Source organism: Wyeomyia smithii, chromosome 2 (genome assembly GCF_029784165.1).
Source record: "Wyeomyia smithii strain HCP4-BCI-WySm-NY-G18 chromosome 2, ASM2978416v1, whole genome shotgun sequence".
Classification (NCBI taxonomy): domain Eukaryota; kingdom Metazoa; phylum Arthropoda; class Insecta; order Diptera; family Culicidae; genus Wyeomyia; species Wyeomyia smithii.
This window is the reverse complement of record NC_073695.1, coordinates 77,095,257-77,119,553: the sequence shown is the minus strand read 5'-3', so window position 1 is coordinate 77,119,553 and position 24,297 is coordinate 77,095,257. Positions and strand designations below refer to the sequence as shown.

General features: G+C 37.4%; 1 protein-coding gene across 11 annotated transcripts in view; it reads right to left on the bottom strand.

Annotated features, from left to right (window-relative positions):
* The window catches only part of LOC129725096 (potassium voltage-gated channel subfamily KQT member 1-like), a 612,086-nt gene that overhangs the window by 331,187 nt on the left and 256,602 nt on the right, over positions 1-24,297 (bottom strand). For 6 of the 11 annotated variants that reach the window (XM_055680533.1, XM_055680531.1, XM_055680530.1 and 3 more), the window contains one exon: positions 23,400-24,264. In XM_055680533.1, the coding sequence (XP_055536508.1) occupies positions 23,400-23,830 (431 nt within the window). In that variant the 5' untranslated portion in view covers positions 23,831-24,264. Of the gene's footprint in view, positions 1-13,239; positions 15,325-23,399; positions 24,265-24,297 lie in introns of those variants that run through there. The other 5 variants (XM_055680546.1, XM_055680545.1, XM_055680547.1 and 2 more) reach the window with 5 other exon arrangements.

Below are 24,297 nucleotides of genomic sequence, written 5' to 3'. Positions count from 1 at the left end.
TTTGACAATTTGTGTACGTGGGTTCTCAAGTATTTTATAAATGACAGTGGCGTAGTTTTAAAGGAGGGTGGGAAAGGTATTACTATTGACAAGTTCATCATTAAAATTTATATAACGCCTCGAGTGTCGGACATGTTTCGTATATATCAGTGTCACTTTATTCCATCAGCGATGGCAAGAAGGGGATAATGAATTGCGAAACTTCAAATCTTTAATTCCGATCACCATGTAGGTTGGTCTACGTAAGTTTTTGATCTATGTTGATTCATCGCATCAGTGTAGGCAAGGGGGAAGGAGTTAATTTATATTTTGTGAACTTTCAACCGCATGGAAGACGTGCATAACCGTGCGAAATATACAAAATTTTTTGGCATGAGGCAGGGTTTTGTGACATTGATGTGTTTTTTGAGACTTTCCTATATCTCAGGAACGTAATAAAGGGGGGATGAGAGATGTTAGTCATTATTAGTTTTGAAATCACCAGAGTGTAGTCAGATCACCTCCCAGACGGTCTCGAGGTACGACGCTGGTCTAACAAGCTAGTCGTCGTGAGTTAGAGTCGCGGCGCGAAAGTTGGACGGTGCGAAATCACATCAATGCTTTGTTAAGTTAGCACAACTCTTGTATGAGTTTGAAACCAGTACACACCAGTAAACATCACGATTTTGGTGTGTATGATGCGGCTACGAAGCCCCCTTTTCCATTAATTTCAATTAATTCCAATAACTAACAATTAAGTTCACTGTACAACGGCTGCGTTATGCATTCAACACATGTACATTCCAGAGATATGCGGTTGTCGTTACGTCGTAAACTAAGTAGTGCAGCAGCGCGGACCGAGTATCAGTTAGTTAGATGGATAAATATCAATAGAAAATCAAACTTGTTTCAACACCATCACCATTTTAATTTTTTTTTATCAAAACAAGGTAGATACACCGCAGAGTGCCAAGATCCGCAAATAAAAAATGTGTGCATTTTTATTTTAAACTTGCTGACCCGGCAAATGTCGTTCCACCCATTTTTCTATCTTTATTTTAATAGTTTTAAACATTCAAAATTGATTGAATCCTTGCGATTTGTTTATAATCTGCAAATGCACGACGGATCGAATATTTGATACGATAAACGTCAAATCAAAGTTGAATTCAAAATGGTATCCAGGGTCAATATTCATATTGAATAGTATTTTCGGCTGTTTCCCAGAAGTCGCCTTCTTAAAACTGAAGTTGCCATCTTACAATTCAAGAGGGTGTCTTTTTTTTACTGTCCACTAAGCATGTACTTGTTGTTGCACGAACAACGTGATATCTATTCGCGCTGGCAGTTCGATAATCGCATTGAGAACGTATTAGCATAACAGATGTAAGTATTCCCCAGCCTCAGCAGCGAGCGCTGTAGGGACTCCCTGAACAATAGCTTCAGGGTAGGCTTACTAAGGAAATTTCGCGGTTCCAGGAAAATGGTTGTCTGAGTCTCTATGAACACAATTTTTATTACTAGAATTCGTCTCCCACTTTCTTATTCCTAGCTAACCTTTTTCTAACTTCGTTATTTCTCCGGGGGTCCCGTTTCACCTTCGCACTCCGTCCACCTTCTCGTTCGGTCCTCCTCCCCGTTGCACCAGCTTTCTGCACCACCACTTTCTGTCCGGCCTTTGCCGCCAAAATGGCCCCTGACCGGCAGAGTGTCCAATGGAAATCTTGGTGTTCTCGACGTTTTTTTTTTATCAAATACAGCGGGGTTCTGGGGAATACGCATCATATTTTTGCCCGATCAGCTAATTGGTGACGAGACAATTGTTAAGGGGCAATGAGAGTACCTCACCTGCTGTTCACTATAGCCACACACTTTTTTCTGTCTGAATTTCTTCTCGCTTTTGAAACTTTCTTAGGTCGCGACCGTTCAGTTTTAAATCTGTTTACTTAGTGAGTGTAGTCGCTACAGCAGGTCATTTCTCCTTGCCCTAAGACATTGTGCTCGTCTAAATTCTTGCGCCAATAATCGTAGCCGCGCTTTTCCCTATCTGTGATTTATATTTTCGCCTGCTCTATATTGAGTGCTGTAGTCTGGAAAACCGATGGGTGACAAGCTGCGGTGGTCTAACTATGGTTAGGGGTCTGAGAGCAACCCACGACAAACCCTTTCTGTAGGTATTGCATTGCATTTCCAATGCTAGAGGTTCATAACTACCAGCAATCCCTACCAGCTACATTGCTTAGCTAGCAATGCTTACACAGAGCATCATAAAAGGAAACGAAAAATATACTCCGTGTGTCGACTCGGCTTTATTGGGAAGATTGTCTATCTGATTGCGAATGTAGAAAAGAGAAGAAACTGATTTTTTATACAAAGGTTCGTGTCCGCACTACACAAACAGTGCGTTTCGGTAACAGCCGTGTATTTCCCTCCCTTTTTTTGTTTGCCTATGGTGGATGTCAGGTGACGGCTGTTAAAAAAGGCTGTTTGAAGAAGCAGCGTAAGGACTGCTCGGCAACTCACCGACAGATTTCGTGCAAAGAAAAGTAAACTCGGCAATGGACGAATGTTATATGCCATCGTCGACATGGGAATAACGTGAACAACAACAAAAAACATTCGTGTATGGGGAGCTAAACGGCAACGTTATAGTCGCAATATATATTATCTGCCGGCTGTCGTTATTTTGCCAATGACAACACTGCCATAGAGGGACGCTCTCGGGTGTCATCAAAAATCTGTCATCGCTCGGTACAATTTTTCCCCTGGTCTGAGGTCGATTTTTGGGTTCTGTGCAACATTGTGGTTTCGGATATACTCATATTGGGTGGAATTCGGCTGTGAAATCAAGAGTTTTACAATTCAAAATGATGTCTGAGGTCGATTTGTGGCTTCAGTGCATCATAGTCATATTAAGTGATATTTAGTCACTTTCCGCTGTTCTTCAGAAAACGGAAGTCGCCATCTTGGATTTTAAAATGGCATTCCGAGACGATTTCTGCCTCTGAGCGTCATTTTGGTTTCGAAAACACCCCTATTCCGTGGTATTCGATCATTTTTTTTATTCTCGCTTATTTTCCGTCGGTCTAGTTCCGCCACTGTTGTTGTGCCAATCACCGACGCCCAGGGAGGCGACTCCACCCAGGACCCTAACTTACGACCCGTTTATCAACGGACCGGCGCCAACGGCTTTACTTCCTCATGTGATGGAAGGCGTGATCCCAGCGATTTTTCGCCTCAGGAAATCTCCTGGTGCCGGCTAGGATTGAATCCAGACCAGTTAGGTTGGTTTGTGAGTGGATCACGCCACCTCACAATCATCGACACCTATGTCGGCGTTGGGATTCGAACCCAGGCGTCGAGCGTGGTTGGCGGAGACGTTACCAACCACACTAGGCCCCCGCTCAGGTGTTCGATCATGTTCAGATGTTTTCCAGAAACCGGAAGTTTCCATCTTAAATTTGAAAATTTCCCGAAAAACTGGTTGAAATATCTATTTATTTTGTCTGGGACACCTCCCCCCTTTCAGAGTACGGAAGAGTGTCCCTAACATGAGAAATTTGGTTCCATTTACTTGGTTGAGATGTGCAGAAATTTGTGTTTCATTTGTATGGGTCCCCTTTTGCACAGAATAAGGAGGGATCTCGAACTGTCTTAGTCACCTTTCCCGTTAATTGGTTCAGTGTTTACCAAGTCTATATGGATTAGACAGACAGACAGAGCTGCGTTTCTATATGTTTAGATTTGACAATGTACATTTTATGCAATAATTGGAAAACTTTAATACCCTATTACCATGGAGACACATGGTAGTTTTGAAGCAAAAACATTAGCGAAACAGTGCTTGATATGAAAAAGTTTTTTTTGAAAAACTTTTTTCCTCAATAGTGCCCATTTTGAAATGTTTAAATTAGTTTAAGGCAACCTTATTGTTAGTTGTCGGAATTAATTGTTAGTTATGGAAAAGGGGCTTTTCGAATCTTAGTAAAATCGAGGTCAATCAATGTGAGCGGACTTTAGCATGGGTTTATTCCATCTTCCTTTACGTTGAAATCTACAAAACCTCGACAAATACCCATAAACAAAAACAAGTCCCTCTTACAATAAAACTGGTAAGAAAGACAATCAGTTGAAACCTCTCCAGGAAATTGTAATTGGCGATAATATTGGCCAAAGGCCAATAAGCGTAAAAAGAAAGGATGAAAAAGGATACACCAAAGCAGGAATTATTATAATAATCATGTCACTTACTCTCAATAGTGATAATGCTAATAATAGAGAGCGAAATACAGCAAACACCCGGGAGATACCCCAAAAAGTCAATGTTTCTGGTAGCAGTAATGAGTACATACAGGAATAAAAAAAGTTTTTGAAACCAGCATACAATAATTTAAAATTATCGTTCATATGACTAAATCTAATACTATTACTAAAACCAGTTCTACCATACACCGTTAGAGCACGATACACTCTAAGTGAACCAAAAAGACTCCCATCCTTACGCATTGAACCCGTTCGTTACTACTACTTATGCTGCAGAAAGCGTACCCAAGCGATGGCCCTTTCTCATTAATTCCTAGCAGCAGAGTAACAAATCAAAGTTATGAGCACTTCGAAGATTATACAGAGAGATAGGTATCAATAAACACACATCATCTACTCACTCAGTGAGTGAACAATCAAACGGTCCAAATGATACTCTCAAAGGATCGAGGCCAGAAAAGGTGTAAGATTGTCAGCCTGTCTATCTGCCGTGAGTGCACTTGTATTCACGGCACGTAATTGTGGTAAGTGCACACATCAGTATAGAAGGTTTCCATCATCCGCTCCCGCTTTCGGTGCATTCAAACTAAAAAACTGTGGTGTGAATTAACGCCAATAGATGTATAATTTATTTAACTGTACACTCCAATTGTTAGTAGTACCTTTTATTTAATAGTCTTTAATTAAATATTTTACGGTGAAGTGAATATAGCGAAAATAAGACTGTTTCAATTCGTCTAAGGGGCCATCCACATACCACGTGAACAGATTTTTAACGATTTTTAACCAATAATTCGCATTTTACCAGTCACTAGACACCTTGTTAACGATTGCAAAGTTTAGCGAGGTTTTATCACCAGCTGCAAAAAATGACATTTTCTCTTTTCCGCATCCTCCTCTTAATTGATTTAAACTGAATATTTAAATAACACAGGCATTCATCCGCTGTTCTCGCTTGCCATTAATTAGTTCAATATAAACGGAAACGAGACAAAAGTGTCAACAGTATTCGATTTATTGGTAAGCAGAACATAGTGCCTTACCCAGGCTGGGCAGCAAGCTATTCCACAACAATAAAAAACTATTAATAGAGATTAAATGCACACGCGATCGGGACCACGCAGAGCAATTCCTGTGCACATGACCATCAGAAGCAAGCCATCGGACGACAACAACGACGGCTGGGGCAGATTAAGCTGATTGCGTGAACAATTAAGCTTAAATATTTAACGATGTGCTAAAAAGTGCGCTATTTGGGGTGCTACAATAATTGTATCGAATGCAGTTATAAGTTCAACCATTCACTGAAAGGCACCATCGTTGCACTCTGTTGGAGTACCGCGCCGGTTGCCGCCGTCGGCCTCATCATGTCCCCCGCCGTCATTCGGCTTCGACATGTGACCGTCGAATGCAAGTGAAACAAAAAAAAAACAGGTGACGACAGAGCTCTGTTGAGTTAAAATAAACTTCAATATCCCACTTTTTCGGTTTATTTTTGCTTCGCTTCAGTATGCCGCCGACCTGGTGGGTTTGTCATGTATTTCGCGGAATGCCCATTATTATTTTTTGTACAGAGACGGTCGAAAAAGTGCGTATGCGCGTGTGTCGGACGAAAAAATTACCACGATCAAGTATAGGTGTTGCCGCGTGCGCTTACTTGTTATATTGATGAGAGATTCGATGTGTTTACTTCTTCAATAAATTATCCAAAGACCATATTTGACAATTTTGTTTCAATAAACATTCTGAAACAAGATTAGCAAAATATATGGAAAATTCGAGCAATTTTACACATTGCATTCTTTGCAACTTTGTTGGTTCAATAGCTTCTTAATTAAAATAAATTAAAAAAATATTGGAAAAAAATGTTATCTTCTTAAGACAAAAGGCCAGATTATTGTTTGAGACATCAAGTGTTGCCAATTTCATACACAAGTTTACATAAAACCATTCCTTTGAATTATCATTCAATGGTGCATAAGTCATTATCACAATAATCATAAAAATGGGAGTAAATTTGGTTGAGTTGTAAATGATTAAGGATTAAGGATTAAGGTTACATTAAAAGCTTGCCAGGCGTGATTCCACCCTCGCTGTTGTACTCAGTGATGGCATGAACTCGTGCAATGTTCAACTGAGTAACACTTTTCCAGATTTGAATCCAACTTGAATCAGCTTCCTCTCGATAGTTTGAGTTTTTTTGCACCGCACACTCTGATCGATTGAGTTTAAATGCGTGCAATGCATGCAGTGCACGATGTATCCAGCGATGCAGGCGATGATGTAACGCGATGAGTTTTGTTTTTAGATCGAATTCATGCTTTCAAAGGACAATGCAACAAACTGTTGCAGCAAACGCGGCACGAATTTCATCGCATTGCGATTTTTATGCAATTGTTGTTATGCAGGATTAAAACTCAAATCCAACTCAAGTGTAATAGACTGTTAGTAGGGTTTACGTGCAAACCGAAAATAAATGTACAAGCAAGTTTTAAAACTCACTTGGATACGAGGGCAAAGTCACACTGCCTACTCTGGTTGTACTCGGGAAACCCCAAATTAATCAACCTAGCGGTCAGACCCAGCCTTTCTCATTCGAATTTATTATTGGTTAAAATAGATTTACACGAACACTTCAAAAATTGATAATATTTGCTGGATGGACCGTTCGTTATTCTGTCGAAGTTGCCCATAGTAATGAAAACTGCGGTTTATATATAGTATTCAATTTCATATAATTGCTAAAGTGATTCAAATGCAATCATAACGAGAAAAAAAAATTTCTTGGAAATTTTTTTTCGTTATGTATATTACCAGAAAATACATGTACAAATGTACACGTGAGAAAATGTATTTTCTGACAGAGACATGGTCACACATCAAAGTATGTTGAATGCCTTTGCTCACAACTTAGTGCATTTTCAACTGTCAAAGCATTATCTAGAAAAACGTTAATAGCGGCTAAATAGGCTTGTTCAGAAAGCTGAAACCACTATTACCGTTTAAAGGATACTGCAAACGATGAGCAGCGAGAAAATCAGAGAGGTATTTTGATATATATTTTTGTAATGTCCATTTGGACTTTGAACGCATTTTTTTTAAACACAAAATACGCCTTTCGATTACACTTTCGTATTCGTACGTAGGACAATAAATCTCAAAGCTGTATCCTCAAACGCTTTTCACTTGCTTACTGTCTCAGTTTCTAGTTAAGTTAGCACAATGAAAATACCCACGAACTGAGGAAACACAAGGGTAACTGAATATTTTTTTCTGAAAATTCATTGCGCACATGTTGCGTCAAAACTATTTGGCAGTATAAGCTTGTTTCAGGTGTATTAGTGATCCCACGAGGCTACTAATACACATGCAGTATATTTCAAACTATGATGATAAGCACTGCCTACTTTATATAGTGAAATATAAAAGTTGATTTTTTTAATTTTGTCTACAGGACGCTGCACTGTGCATCGTTGCGGCCGCCGATCACAGAAACGATTTTTTGACCTCCAAAATGCATGAAATTGGTGAAAGTCTAACAGCATCGATTACAGTGCCTAAAAACTTGGCTCTTGTGATGATGATGATGGACTGGTGTACAAAGTAGCTGATGCTCCGGCATTCGTACTATCTAAGAAAAACCATCTTAAGCGAGAAGTCGATAACAGGGAACTCAATTTGAGAACCGCTCAGAATGAGTTTAACCGCATTCGGGAGCAGTTCGATGAAGAAAACAAAAGTTTCGGCCTTCAATGCTAGCGAATATATCGCTAACCAACTCACTGGAGAACATGCTTCGGTAAAGCAATCAATTAACATATTCGAGAAATACAAAACTACTAACTAACTTGACAGGAAATGTCAGTTATGAGGGGTGAGTTGGAGAAGATATAACGTGGAAAAAAATAATTTGCTTGATGCTATTGATAAACCCAACAAGAGAATTGATTTTTTCAAGAATATGAGAAATTAGTTTCGTATTTAACATTTTAGCAGTTGTCTACCTGTATTAGCTTGAAATGATACCAATTGTCTCAATTGATGTTTGAACTCAATCTGTTTATGATTCATTTAGTGGGTTGTATGCCACATAAATCCTACACCTTTTTGAATCTCTACATTTAGGTAGGAGTAAGATGAAAGGCGTTTTGAGTTGCTTGTATTATTCCAGTGAACCAAGAAAGGATCTATTCTGGTAAAAAGAAGGCGTCGCTAAGGCTAAAACATATATAAAGTTAGTTTATAATTATGTTTCTGCTGCTGTTATGTTTTGTTTTCAAATGTCAAATATTCAAAGATTGCAGTATATTTTTTGTAAAATACTTCTATAAATTTGAAAATTCATTTGGGTACACTTAGCGAAATATTTACTTAAATTTGAAACTTTTGGTGCAATGCGAACACCTGTTCCGTATCATGATCGGATCAGTTTACTTCTGAGACTTCATCCTTTCACTTTAGTTTTGCTTGATGGATTTCACGTACAATTGATGAAATTTTATTACAAAAACTTATTTTCCTTAAGAGTGCACATTTAGAAATATTCAGAAGAGTTTTAGGTAAATATATTGTCTATTAAAAAAAAAAACTTGGATTTGGATACTGGTCCGATTATAATACATTTTTCGGTCCAGTCATGATTCGAACATGACACAAACTCTATGATCACAAACAGGGCCGGATTTAGGTACTGGGGGCTCTCTTTTTCTTTCATCTAGAGGTAGGGTAATTTTATATTTTGAAACGAATTAACGTTTCGCTGAAAGGTGACGAGCAAAAAAAAAGATCTTCACTCTCTGTCTTCACGTCTGGTCCAGAACTAAGGACTAGTGGGAGGCCTTTTAACACCCCCCACCCTCCCCTCTTAAATCCGGGTCTGATCACAAAAAATGATTACATGCCTTTTTGTGGTGAAATTGTCACATGAAAATCTACAGGGGATAGTCAAAACAAGTAGGATAGGCAAATTTTGATGAATTTGAAATGCTGTAGCTTTGCCAAATATCATTCGATTTTTTTAATTCGAACATCATTGATCTGGACAACTTTTAAAGTTTCATTTTCTTACCATTCTTGAGTTCCGGTAGGCATGTCAAACCTACTAATTTTTGGATGGATCTGGTAATGGGTTGGGATTTAAAATGATTCGATCATGATATGTATTACCTTACCGGTTGGTGACTAGGAATGGTTCGGTTAGTGTTCTCTTTTATTGTTTACTTTGAAACTATTTGGATTATTTTCCTTTTTCGTTCAAATTATTTTTCGATTAACAGAAGACGAAACTAAACAAAACTTAAATCGCAGTAATTTCTACATAAATTAACGTTTTTGTTCCAAGTTTTTTATTATTCGTAGCAGTTGGGTTTTTGGCATTAGTGTTGTGAACGATAAAACAATAAATTTGATGTTTAAAGAGATAGAGAAGGTTTTGTTTTAGTCACCTTCTACCTACACAGTTATGTGGTCTCGGTTTCAAATGGCGTTATATATATTAGGATGCCAATCATCGTATGGAAAAAAGTGACCAGGAAATTTCAAAAAAGAAAAACCCTAAATTTCGGTTTTCGAATTTTTTTTTATGACAAATGACTTAAAAACGCATGAAACGTCGAGAATTGGTATCATCTGAAATTTTTTTTTTTTGCAAAAATCTACTCTGGGACTTAGTCGTTTTTTCAATTGTGGAAGGTGGAGTTCAAAATGTTTAGAATTTATCTTTTGAAATTGATCACTAGTCTCTCGAAATAGCTTGTATAATGATATACACTATAACTAGCATAGAATACATTATGTTTCATAAGGGTGGTTCATTTATTCGACATAGGGTGGTTCATAATATTGTGTAAAAATGAGTATGAAATGAAAAAAAAACACTTTTCACTGAATACCAACAGAAAAATTTCTGAAAATATAATATTTTTCATATCATTGTCGTTAGGGTGGCAATGTTGAATTGGAGAAATTATAAGTAAAATGGCAAGATATTACAAAACAAATTTACAAAATGTATCAAAAAACTACTCTGTGCAAAAAATATTAGCTCAACCAAAATTAAGATTGTGTCTCGCGGTAAATAGTGAATGCTTTCATGTCATTTGCAAAATCACACACGGGAGGTACATGGAATCTGAATATTTGAAAAATGTTTTCGATTCCAAGTCTCTTAAAAGTACATGAAACGGTGGAAACTGGTGGAATATGTTTTATTTTATATGTTTGAAAATATACTCTCTAAGACACTTGTACTTGTTCTTTCGAATGTTGTACCAGACAATTTATTCGTTTTATTTACCACAATAATGTCCTTTGCCAACACTTGATTGAACACACAGTGCTCTGGCTTATATAATCGGACAAAAGACTGTATCGATATTATTCAGTGATAATGAGAGTATAGGAATCTCAATCAGATACGCAACACAATTGACTCGTTCTTTCTGGGTTTGCGTCGTTTTGACAGTTCGACCATACATTTTCTGTCAAGTTCACATCATCAGAACGTGAACGTGTTCATTGGCTGAAACTTTGCATAGACGTTTTTACAGGCAAAAGATGCCATTTTGTGCTATTGGTTCAATTTTTTGAAACACAACTCATTTTTTGAAAAGCTATTGAAAAATGCTATTTTGGATAAGTATTGATGATTACAAAATTTTTTAGGGCCAACACGGTTCGTTTGAGCGGCGTGACATCTTCGGCGAAGTTGTAGATAATTTGTTATGTTGTTATTCAAAAAAAAAATATACACTCTAAAAACAAATTATTGATTTTTTGAGAAAAAATAAATAAAAGAAAGTTCTAAATTAATTATCCAAAACAGCCCATTTAAAAAAAAACTTAATTTTTTTTTCATAAAAACTACGAAAGTTTTCCTGAACAACGAATCAGAAAAAAGTTATAATATATTTTAAATTTATTTTTTTTCACAGGGTACATTTTTTTTGGAAGAACAAAGTTATTATTTACAACTTTGCAAGATACACTATGCCAATCAAATAAAAGGTTTTGATTGTTGAAATCTTTTTAAATCCTCATAGAGTGCTCTATTGGAAATTAAAAATATGTCTACAGTCGAAACGGCATAGTGGCCTCGGCAAAGTTGTAGATAATATTTTGTCCTTCAAAAAAAATATACCTTTTAATAAAAATAATTGAAAACATATTGTTTTTGAATTTTTATTTTCTTTTTCAAAAAATGATAACTTATTTTTCTTGATTTCTAAATGATCGGACTGGTTTCATTGTTTAGGTAATCTTTTGTAGGTTTTATTTGAAAAATCAAGTTTTTTAAAAATGAGCCCTTTTGAATAATTAATTTTTAATCTTTCTTTTAACTTTTTTTTGAATAAATAATTTTTTAAGTGTAATTTTTTTGGAAAGACAAAATTATTATCTACAACTTTTTCGAAGACGTCAAACCAATCAAACGAACCGAAGTGCTTTTTTTATTTTATACTCATTTTTCACAATATTATGAACCACCCTTCGCCGAATAAATGAACCACCCTAATGAAACATAATGTATTCGATGCTAGTTATAGTGTATATCATTATACAAGCTATTTCGAGAGATTAGTGATCAATTTCAAAAGATAAATTCTAAACATTTTGAACTCCGCCTTGCACAACTGAAAAAACGACTAAGTACCAGAGAGTAAATTTTTGCAAAAAAAAAATCAGATGTCACCAATTCTCGACGTTTCAGGCGTTTTTAAGTCATTTGGCATCAAAAAAAAAATCGAAAACCCGAAATTTCACGTTCCCCCCCCCCCCCTTGGGTGATTTTTCGGTTTTCAGAAAAGCCAAACTTCAATCGCTTTGCGCCACTCCATTTTAAGTCCGATTAAGCTGAAATTTCGCACAGGGTGTTTTTTCGAGCAGGTGAACATTTTGTATAGGGTTTTTTTTTTTAATTCGAGATGACCATTTTGGCTGGCACCCTAATATATATTCATTTCTCCTAGTACTCTTCATGATACAGGTCGGACTCGATTATCCGGAACATAAAAAAAATTTCATTCCGGATCACAAAAAATATATCCTAATCTGCGATTAACGAACATAAAATAAATATTTCCTTTTTTATTTTACTTGAATGATGCAGTGGCGTAACCAGAAATTATTTCTGAGGCTCCACTCAATTCGAACATGTCCCAAACATGCCGGAAAAGACATAAATGGTAACAAATATGCCTGAAGGGATGGTAAAGGTAAAATTTCGGAATAAAAATTGAAAACAAACACCAAAAAATACAATTCCGGATAATCGAGTCCGACCTGTATTTGATTAAAAAAACACGGAAAACAACTTGTCGTTTGTGTTTTGACGTGTTTAACATTATTGTTCCTGTATGAAACTATATTTCATGCGCAGCTTTGGATGTCTCGAATTTTGTTCCTTCGTACACTTCGAAGGGTTTTTTTTGTACTGCCGAGTGAAACCGAAAAAAATAAATCCTCTGAAATGCTTGAGAACGTTAAAAAGTGTAAATAGAAAAAATTGGTTGACTGAGTATTAGTTTAGGTCAGTTTTAATTTTTCTATCCCAACTTTTTATTGAATTGTGGATCAAAGTTGAGGAACTTTTCAGAACGCCGAGACTTAGAAAAATACAAACAAACCCTCTTTCCACTAGAAAAATTCCTTCCACAGTAATGTCTGTTCTTTATATTATACCCGTCTTTGGTATTCAAACGTCCAACTTGGAACAATTAACAAGTCAAATGTCGCTTTTAATCTGATTTGCATTATTATTCTTTTATATTGTCTACAGTTTTGTGTTTTAATAATAAATAATATTCGAAAACCTTTTGCCAGTTAACTTTCGTCTATTTATATTGCATAATAATAGGAGCAATAATAGTAGGAAGAAATTATTTCGTCTGAAACCTCTCTGATCAACCGAACATTAATAAGTACTTAAAACTCGATACCATAACGGCGTCGCTCAGTCAAAAACTATGCACTCTACTTATTCCACTACCCAGCGTTTACCTTTTAATATGCTAATATCACCACGGCCAGGTGAAGCACCTTCAGCAGCCGCTTCGCCAGTATCGACGACGTCGCTGTTCCTTCACAGGCGCCCTTTCTGGCGGTTTCGTTGGTCCAACACTTAATCCGCTCGTGCCGGCAGACGCCACATCAACAGCATCGACAACCGCAAGCTGGAAGCCATCAATTTTGTGCTAATTGCTTCTACACGCACTTCGAGAAATCGGTATTTTTCGGACTTATAATTATACATATACCTATATATTTATTATATTTCACTACATTTGCGCAAAACATACGCACCACTATGGTCACTATTTTTGGAATAAGGTAAAACCAAGCGCCGAGCAGCAAAACTTAAGCAAAGCACCTACTAAGACAGCCGATTACAGCTGATCGATATTAATGCTACTATTTAAACACGAGAGCGCACCTGCCCTGGCATCAACGAGAAGGTGGTTGTAAATCTTTGCGCACTTCTAAACACTTCACGTTTCGACGGGCTGCTGAATTTTTATGTTTTGTTTTGCCACCTTAATCGGCCCCGTTGTTATTTAAAGACACTGGTGAATTGTGAAAAATTATTTATTTACATTCTGCATGCCGTCGTTTTGGCGAACCGGTCCGACTAAAGACCAAGCTTAATTATCATGAAAGCCACTGGCAAGGTCTCTACCGGTCATGGAACGCTTATGTAGACAAGAACGACTCGATCGGCTTCGACGAATGACTTCTTGTTCATACCCGGTGGTGGGGTGTCTTCCGTTGCGTTGACAAACATTGGACAAGATAGCAATTCTAATTCACTTTCCACAGACAATATTGCCATCAGAATGGGCCCGTAAAATTGTAGCCGAAAGCACAGTATCTATTTCTACGTGTACATCCAAACTGTTTGAGATCACTGCCCACCACTTTTCACAAAATCAAACACAGCATTTCTTGCTTAGCCAATAAACGTTCGATTGAGTGAACAAGGGCCAGAGTGGATCTTCTAAGCATATGCACGCTTTCTTGCATGCGACACCACTACTAAGCATTTTTCTCCCGCTTACTACTCACAATTCTTTCTTCTTTATCAAACACGATTAATCAATCAATTGCAGCCGATTGAACACTCGAGCGATAAAACGATGCCCGTTTCGCCGGCTCCCACTTCCTGAGCGATCACCAACAACGGACGACGATATGCATTCGTTGCACTCGTTTGTCCCTCAGTGTTAATTATAACCTTTCCGCTCAGTAAACGCCGCTCCAAAGACATACAAGAATCGACTATCGCCCCAGACAATTGCTTTATTCATTGAGCGCCGCCCCCTTCACCCGCTAATCACCCACCTAATCAGTGCACACCACTCCGTATATCTGGATAGCGAGCCAGTCTCGAACGAACGAACTTTCCCTCGATCAGCAGAACTGTTCGAACTAGAACGCCTTCGGCTGCGGAAAGTTCTGCTTCATAGGCCTCACTGTACACTTCTGCCCTCGCTGAAAACTTTCGCTGATTCCGTCCACTTCGAAGGAAAACAGTAACTGCACTCGCGCTTACAGAACTAAAATAACAATTAGAACACTCTGCTAAGTCTATCGGTGCCGGTTTTATAAATTTTCGCCCGGGGTTCGCACGGTTGAAAACAACGCGACTTCGACGTAGTCAACGACAGCGGAATAAAAACGGATAACTCTCTTGACGACCGACGGGTTCTTGGTGGCGGGGGCGGCATTCGCAACAGCTCTGATGACTGTAAAAACCTTTGTTTGCTGCTATTGTTGGTGTCTTGATTTTTGCTGAGACTCAAGAAAGTAGCGCACGGGTAGTCCACCGAAAAAACACTTGAAGCAAATTTGTTTTATTTTATCGTGATTTGCACTTCGTGTTTTCCAACAGGAACAAAAGAACCCACCTCGCGCGGCGTAAGACTGAATGAATTTTCAGAACGAACGCTTACAAAACGCTTCACAGCAAGAATACTGATGTGAGCAATAGCAACAATTGGTAGAATATGAAGTTTTGTTTTCCGCTTCTACACGCCTTATCCAACCGTCCGGTTCATGCGAGATCTTGGTCGTAACTGAACGGCGCGTCCCGAGCCAATACGGAATGACAAGGTGCTGTGGTGGATTTCGGATAGCGTTTGAAGCGCGGATGCGATATGCGAAGGACCATGAGGGCGACGTGGTGAATAAATGCCGACCGCGACGGAACGGCACAACACAGAACGCTCAAGTGGTTTCAAATAATGGCTCTTTGCTCTCCGTCAGCGTATCGTCTCTCACTCTTAGTGGAAAATTACGTGCTAGTAGGAGGATATCGTGTTGCCAGCGTTTGGGAGTTGCTTTTTGCTGGTTATAATCGTTACATTTCATAATATAAACCAGAGAAAACCAAGTCTGGCAAAGCTTAATAGTGCTCAAATTACACCACAGTTTCGAACTTATCCACAAAACATGTTTAGTAACATTGGCATTGGAAAGAGAATGACGGATTTCGCGCCAAATGAACCCGCGGTTGGCAGCACCCTCTCCGAATTGGTTGAAACTTTTTGGGTGTGAAGACATCACCTTATTAAGCATCTCTGCATACATACATACTTACGTCTTCTGAAAAGGGCGAAACTTTTTTTGCCGATTTTTTGTAAATCAATATAATTCAAAAACGGCAAATTCTACAAAAATGTGTTCTATAAGTAACTTTTAGGAAATTGTTTGAATTTTTATAAAAAAAAAATATGGAAAAAATTATATATCAAGTCCCACACTGAAAAAAAAATGCAATTTTAACACAAAACATCGATTTAAAAATAAAATGGTCATCTCTGAATTGACTAAAAAAATTTTTGGTGGAAGACAACATTGTTGGCTACATTTCGTTCATACATCGCATCTTGAGCATATTTAAGGAAAAAAAGTTATTCTCTAAAATAAAAAATGAAAATGCGAACTAAAACCAATCTATATTATTTTTTTAGTGTAAAACACCTTGATAGAATATTATTATGTTGTTGTTATGTTATGTTATGTTGTGTGAATGTGTAATGCCAATAAATTAGGTAATAATAGAACCAGTGTTTGAGTGTTTTTTTTTGACTCTGGAAGCAAAATCCTGCGTGAAGCACGTGGCCGCTGTAGAACACAGGTATCCCAAACGCGATAGGTGATTTTCTCCCGAGAGGAGTGCTGCTGCTGGTGTTTTGACTGCTACAATGCATGTTTATTCTACCTGCAGAATATATGTTTATTCTACGTACGTATCTTTTACCTATTGTATCTGTTGTGATATGTATGCACGTTACGAACCTGTTTAAAAGTCCGCAAGAATCAATTGATGCTGGGCAGCCATTAACAAGTTGTGAAGAGATTAATGACATGCGAGGTAAGAAAGTTATTACTTTTAAAGAAATAATAACAAATGCAATAAGTTAATTGTTAATGCACCATACTATGCACGTATTGTTATATAAATATTTTTTTTAATTATTTTTTCAGAAGCAGTACCGTCAGTTCAGTTCAAATAGCAGTTTAAAGATATTCTAGTTCAGAAGATGACCCAAAAATATTTACTGTATTTAGTAGTGGTAAGAATTAGATGCGATTATGTTAGAAAATAAAACATTTGAATTATAAAGTAAAAAAATCGATTTTTTCTTTCACATTAACACCATTTTCATAGGTAAATTTATCAGGTAAGTTCATAAGATGTGAGAAGCATTCACATCTGTAATACAATGAACTTTAGGTACATGCATACACATAATTTATTGAAATAAGGCATTGAGTTTTACTTGTTTTAAATTGTTTAAAATTAAAATAATCAAAACATAACAAGTATTTCATTCTATCAGGTTGTTTTACACTGAAAAAATAATATACCTTAGTTTTAGTTTGCATTTTAATGTTTTATTTTTGAGAATAACTTTTTTTCCTTAAATATGCTCAAGTTGCGATGTATGAACGAAATGTAGCCAACGATGTTGTCTTCCACCAAAAAATTTTTTAGTCAATTAACAGATGACCATTTTATTTTTAAATCGATGTTTTGTGTTTAAATTGAATTATATTGATTTACAAAAAATCGGCAAAAAAGTTTCGCCCTTTTCAGAAGACAGTCTAGACTAATTTTGGAAAAAGTAAGTATGCAGAGATGCTTAATTAGGTGGTGTCTCCACACCCAAAAAGTTTCAACCAATTCGGAGAGGATGCCGCCAATCCTTGAGACGATTTGGGATGAAATCCGTCGAATAACAAAATTTGGGTTTGTGGTGTGTTTGTAAAAGGTAATAAATTATTGAATTTTATGTTATTTAGGTTAGAAAAATCATAACAAGCAATAGTTCTTCAAACTTTATAATGCAATCATTCTCTGCAATCAAATTTTGTGACATTCCAGTCATTTTATTTTGAGGAGTTAAGGGACTTTTTTTGTATATAGAGTAACCGCTCCTATACTCATCTCAGTACCTATATTCATCTCATCACGCCTTTTTGATCAATTTATCGTCAAATTTTACCATATTTTCAAAGTGAAATTTTCAGCCACTTCAGAAAATCGAGAAGCAAATAGATTAACTTTCGAAAATTTGAAGAAATTTGACGGTAAATTGGACAAATGAGAGAAATTAGATGAATATAGATGCACCAAGCTGTTGAGATGAATAATGGAGCGATTACCCTATAACAGCATATGCAATCGAAATCCAGGGAACGAATGCTGCAAAGTAAAAGATGTATACACTGTGGAACAGACAATTATTTTTTGCTTAAATAAATCTGAATAAATACTAAATTTCAATTTACAAAACTTAGATAGAATTTTTCTTCAATTTTTTTCAAAGAAAAAATCATTGAAGTCATTCCTAAACTTTTAGTTAAAAGTTCAGAATGAAGAAATGAATATATATTTTTATTGAAAGTTAATTTTCCACGCGTTTTTTCAATTCCAACCTTTTTAAGAATAATCGGCGAACCCGGCAAACTTCGTTTCACACATTTTTTGCTTTATTTAAATAATTGTAAAAATTTTTTAATTGATTCCACATACATTTAAAAATTGGTCTGCATTACATGATGAATTGGATATTGGATACGCTCAAACTGAAAAGACAAATTTATTGAAATGATTGGGTGTATCGGAATCAAAATATCCTCGCCTTTTGGTTTCCATACATCACCTTGATTCAGGAAATACCCATAAGGGGCCGTTCCTAAACCACGTGGTCATAAAGAGGGGAACGGGGGGGTTTGTCAAGAGACTACGAAAGTCCACGCACGGGGGTGAGGGGGTTAACGAAATGACCACGTTTCCTGACTTATGATTTATTGTTGCCACCAAGTCAAGAATGAAGCTTTTGCATTTAGGATGTATAGAATGTACTGAAAGTTTAATAATAAAAATGTAAAAATTTAAGTGAATTTTTGGCACTCGGCAAATGCAAAGACCGCGTGGTAAAAGTAGCAAGGAGGAAGGGGGGGGGGGTAAGGGGTGGTAAAAAGTTATTTATTTATTCATTTAACTTCAACTGACAAAGTCTAAATGAAGTGTGCAATGGGAAAAGCCGACTTGAGCTGATAACATCATAACCACTCTCAAATCGGCATAAAAACCCATTTTTAAATGAGGTGTACAGAGTTTACATTATCAAAACATGACCACGTGGTTTAGGAACGGCCCCTAATGGGTGGCCCTCTGGTATTTGCTGCTGTTTTTTCAGAAACAGGAAGTCGTTATCTTGAATTTCAAAATGGCATGTGGAATGGCATTCCTGGTCTCAATCAGTTTCCCGAAAAACTCATATTGGGTGGTATTCAGTCATTTTGGACTGTTTTCCTGAAACCGGAAGTCGCCATTTTAAAACTCAAAATGATGTCCAGGGTTGATTTTTGGCTTAAATGCATCATCCCGATTACGAAAATACACATATTAGGTAGTTTTCGATCAGTTTCGACTGTTTTTTTTTTTTTTTGGAAGTCGCCATCTCGATTTCGAAATGGTATGTGGAGTCAATGGCCTCTGTTTCCCTTCCTTGTTCTGGAAATACCCATGTAAGGTGATATTCGGCCATTATTGACTGTTTTCCAGGAAACGAAGGTCGCCATCTTAGAATTCAAAATGGTGTCAGAGCTGGATTGTTGACTTCTGTGGGTCATCACGATTGCGGAAATACTCATATTTGGTGGTATTAAAGCACCTTCGGATGTTCTCCAGAAACCGGAAGTCACCATCTAGGATTTTCAAATGGAATGTGAAGTCTTTTTATGGCATCTGGGCATTGCTCTGGTTCCGGAAATACCCATATTCGGTGATGCTCGGCCATTTTCGGCTGTTTCTCAAAAATCAGAAATTTTTTATCTTGAATTCAAAGGCAGTCTCTGTAGCTGATATTTGGCTCCTGTGCATCATTCCGATCATTTTAGGCTGTTTTCCAGAAAAAATTGGTTGAAATATCTGTTTCATTTGCAACGGAGACCCCTTCCCTCCGCTTCCAGACTATGGAGAGGTGTCAAACAACCATAGGAACATTTCTTGATCCAAAAACTTCCATATGTCCAATTCGGTTCCCTTTGCTTGATAAATCCTCGAGATATGCAGAAATTGGTGTTTCATTTGTATGGGATCTTTCCCTTCCAGAGAAGAGAGGAGCATTAATCTATCACAGAAATATTTCCTGTTCCTATAATCTTCCACATGCCGATTTTGGTTTCATTTGCTTGGTCAATTCTTGATTTATGTAGAAATTTCTGTTTCATTTGAATCGGACCACTCTCTTAAAAAGAAGGGAGGGGCCTCAAACCATCTTAGGAACCTTTCCTGGTCCCAAAAGCCCCTACATACATTTTTGTTTTCAGATAGATAGACAGAAAGACAGACAAGACTACATTTTTATATGTTTAGATTATAAAGTTATGTCCATTTAAAATTCTGCTTATTAAATTCGGAATATTAATAATAGAAATAAATACTAGTACATACTTAGTGATCAACACTAAATTTCATTTTTTTATTAATACTCAACTAAACTAGACTGTAATTTAATTTACACTAAATCTACCAATGTAAATAATAACAATGTCGTAATTAAAAATCGTCTTACCTTTATCCTCCGCAAATCGCTGCAGCGTTAATTCAGAAAATTTTCACGATTGTTGCTAACCATCTGCCGATGAACACTTAACAACTCACATCAGCGGAACTTTCGCTAATCACTAATCGCTAACTTAATGATATATATATATATATATATATATATATATATATATATATATATATATTCATTGCACGTGTTTTGGACCACATTGATATTTTGATAACTAAAATAATTACTTTTTAGAGCTATTTACAATAAGAGGTTCACAAAACGGTGTTCATACTTGATTTTGTAAAAATAAGGAATAACAAAAGTTATTCAGCTTGCATTAAAAATAGATACTTTAGAAGTATTTTCATAAAAATTCAATTATTATCTGAATTCAAGAGTATTGCAATTTACAAAAGTTCTTCGTGTGCCGAAAATTCAATCTACACCTGTGGCTTTTACAATAACCGGAACTCCATTCTTCAATAACACAGCGACGTAGAGATCCTGGCAGCACAGTTCTCGTAAACATTCTCCTACATTCACTCGCAATTCTCTGTTATCGGTTTCTTATCAATTTCCCACGCTCTCGGGCCAGCACGAACACTCTCACAGCAATCTTTATTCACCACGATACTCGCAACATGTGCTCTTTTTCACTCGAAGGCTTGTTTTGTGAAATGACGTCATGGTTTTGCGTCGCGCGTTCCTGAACTAACTGCTCGGCTGGCGCTGATGATGATGACGATGAAAGAATCAACACAGATAGCTACTGAAACCAGAACAAAATGCATTCATGCATGCACCGAACATAAAGGGCTGGGAAAAAACAGCATCGTAGAGCAAGACCCATTTCCACTTCGTACGTTCGACGCGTATACATCATCATCTACAAAGTGACGTTCAGTAGTGGCAGGGCGAGCAAGTCAGTCGGCGCTCGGCACCTAGCGTCTTCATGACTGCCGCACCACCCCTCAAGAGAGCATAATTTATGCTACTGCCATGAGACTAGAAGATGTGACATATTGCTCGGCATAGCGCCCGGCTTCCTTTTCTATCATTCCGATGCGCTAGTGACCAACGGAGCACAACAACAATAATAGAACTACCAAGCACATGTGTTGTGGCGCTATTTTTAAGGGAAATGCATCACCATGCTGCGTTGCGTACCACACTGAGTGGGTTTATTTTCAAACGCAGAGTGAATTTGTTGACCGACACTTAGTGGTTTGGTGATGAAGTTGTTTTTTTTTTTCCTCTTTGTTTTTGAATGAATGCAGTTTGATTTATTTAATCTGAATTTTTTCTCTTACACGAGGGGGAGTAGTCAAATAAAAATGTATTGTACCGTTCGCGGCTGTGCTATAAATTATCAAGCTCTCGGTTTTCAATTGTTTTACGGGAATATTTTATTTTATTTCTCGGTGTAATTGTTGGTGTACATGTCAAGTAAACCAAAGTTGTGCACAATTGAAGCTTTGACTTGTTTTTAGTTCCTTGATTGCATTATAATGTCACGTTTCTCAAATACAAAATTGACTGAATCGAATCATCAAAACTTACAATATGTGCAATATGGTTAAGGTACGCACATTTTAAAAATTATTTTAATTTAATAAACGAATTTTGGTATGTACTACGTTGGTACAGAGAATTTCAAAATTCTGAAGAAAAAGTCCAGATTCCTAAAACAGATTCGTAAAAGTTCATGTTGATTATATACATTTTCGTCATTCTTTTTCAATCTCCCATCTCCCAAAATCAACGCATTTTCTTCATCTATGAAAACGAGCGAAGAAACGTAGTAAAACCACAAAGAACAGACATTCATGTTCATATAAAAAAATTGAAAATCGTGTGTAAAAGTTTTAATCAAAATAAGATGAAACACTAACGATATCTGTCTTGTGGTGCCACTTGCACTGCTTAAATATTGTCGTATCAATATTTTATCGATATCGGTGCTTGGTTTGTCAGTGACGCGAGCGTCACATAGCGGTTGCATTACCACTTATGTTTATAATAATGATTTCAAGTTTTTACACATCTTTTGAAAATAAGATCAACGTCTGTTCTCTATGGCAAAACTGCGGTTAGGTACTTCTATTTACCTTTTATTAAAAACCAACCAAATACTGTGAAAAGATGTTTCAGAACATGCTAAATAAACTAAATAATGTTTTCAGTACAAGCTAAGTTAAAAGCAAAAGTATACTAATTTGCCATGAATCATCCGTAAACCCCAAATTCTTGGAATGATTTCAATGCTCATTCTGTCCCCTCGCGCTAAACATATTTGATCAGTTTTTGTTCAAATAAGAACTTTGTTTTCACTTAAGTGTGAAAACAGCTCGAAACGAATGACAAGTGCAAACACCATCAATCTGAATGGATCCCACTCGAAAATTTCACCGTTTTCAAAGGTTCTAGCAGCCAGGTAGTTTGCTTTTGATGCAACAAATTACATTCACACTCCAGTAACAATAATCCCAAGACGCCAAAAGTAAATATTAGCATGCTTTTCCCCGTCACGCGCTTTTAGTCCTAATGCTGTCAAAGAATTTGTTATTTGCAGTGTGCCTACAAGTGTCGTCCGGTGAGCTTATTAGCATATTTTCGAGGTAATGTGATAAACACTGGAGGTCCATTAGCGCCGCACTGATGGCTGAATTTTCCGTGTGGATTTAAATGGCGTGTTTAACCATCGTGCGAGTTTTAATGTCAGATGACGACTATGTTAACCATTAGCGGCAGGATCATTACAAGCGATGATGTGCTTCATTTGCATTAATTAATTTCAATTGGGAAGGTTATTACGGAAAAAAATATCCTGAATTGTATGGCAGCGAAATAAAAGTCTACGAAATTACCGAAACGTACGCTCCCGTTGAGCTGATATTAGAACGTAGACATGATTGAAAATTATTACAATTTGCAATAAGTTTGAAATAAATTACCAATTTTACTGCTCTTAATGCCAACCCACTTACAACGAGTTTATTACTGTTACTAGAAAACTTCAGAGAAAACTAATTATACCTCAACTGCGAACTAGTCGAGAGACTGGAGTCAACTTCGATAACCACTTACCTTTTAATTTCGTCCGAGATTTTGGTCCGCACCTCATCATGATCCGTATAATGAATTTCGGTCGAATCGAAACGCACAAAGTCCACTTTCGCCTTTCGGGTGCTATTGATGTTACTATTGCCATGCTTACGGATAGGAGTGGGCTCTTGCTGTTGGCCATGCTCTTCGACGTCGCCTGTGGTATGAGCTGTTACCGTCGTCGCCGAAAGTGAAAAGCTACCGGGCGAAGGAGGCGTCGCGGGTAGCAAAGCTCGGGGTGGCGTCTCCGAATGTGTTGGGGATGGGGTGAGAAGCCGTGCGCCGTGGTTGCCCCTGGATTTGGCTCTTCTCTTAGTACTGGAGGCTCTGGCAACCGACAGCGGTGGCGTGCGTTCTTGGTGCGCCACTTGGTCGTCATTTTCCGCCAGCTCATTATCGTACACATTTTCCATGGTATTCTTGGTGTTGTCCTAAGCCACTCGAACCAACTAATGTTGAGTGGATGTTGAGTTGGCTGTCGTCGATGCCGTCGTTGTTACCGTTATCTGGTGTAGCTCTTTTCGTCTGAGGACAGTGGAATCAGCTGATGCTTCTCGTTGTCGTCGGCAGCGATGGTGACGCTGATGGTGGATTATTTCTTACTTGCATTCAAGCTATTCGTAAGCGTTGCCGTTATGCTGTGCACATAACATAGGCAAGGTTCAGATTTATTTCTATTCTCGAAAAACAGTGGCAAAGCATGTACTGTAAGGACGCGCGGCAAGCAAAGTTTGTTCCCCCTTTCTTACCCTAGACCATGAATAGAATTTTAATTAAAGCTGGATGATTGCTCTCGGGGGCTTCGCCACTCATGATGGAAACTTGAATATATTACGATGGCCGTCGTCTGCAAGAAAAAATAGAGACAAAAGCGAACAAA